A 338-nucleotide genomic window follows, 5' to 3' on the forward strand; every position below is an offset into this window, starting at 1 on the left:
CCCGCCCCCGTCCCAGAGGCACGGGCCGGGCTGCCGGTCGCCCGGAGCGCCAGTTAATCATCAACCCCTCGCTCCTCGGGCCCCCGCGCCGCCCCCGCCGCGCTCCGCCCCGGCTGCCCAGGTAACCGGCGAGGATGCCCGTCGCGCCACCCCCGCGCCCCCTTCTTCTCCCCCTCGCCGCCTGTCGCCTGGCAGGAGCCCCCGGCTCAGCCTCGAGCCCCCTGCAGGCCGGGTGACACCAGGGCCTGGGTGAGACCCTCGCGCCGGCTTCCAGGACTCACCCTGCGCCCCTCCCCCAGGCCGCCTCCCCGCACCATGCCCGGCCTGTACTGCCCCTC

The 338-nt window shown here is 77.8% G+C and overlaps 1 protein-coding gene across 1 annotated transcript in view; it reads left to right on the forward strand.

The window, feature by feature from the left end:
- VWA5B2 (von Willebrand factor A domain containing 5B2) overlaps nucleotides 1-338 on the forward strand; it is a 14,269-nt gene that overhangs the window by 1,228 nt on the left and 12,703 nt on the right. The window contains 1 exon segment of the mRNA XM_021714850.1: nucleotides 17-121. Within this exon segment, the coding sequence (XP_021570525.1) occupies nucleotides 17-121 (105 nt within the window).

This window comes from Carlito syrichta, unplaced genomic scaffold (genome assembly GCF_000164805.1).
Source record: "Carlito syrichta isolate Samal-C Ts95f unplaced genomic scaffold, Tarsius_syrichta-2.0.1 Scaffold305827, whole genome shotgun sequence".
Taxonomy (NCBI): Eukaryota; Metazoa; Chordata; class Mammalia; order Primates; family Tarsiidae; genus Carlito; species Carlito syrichta.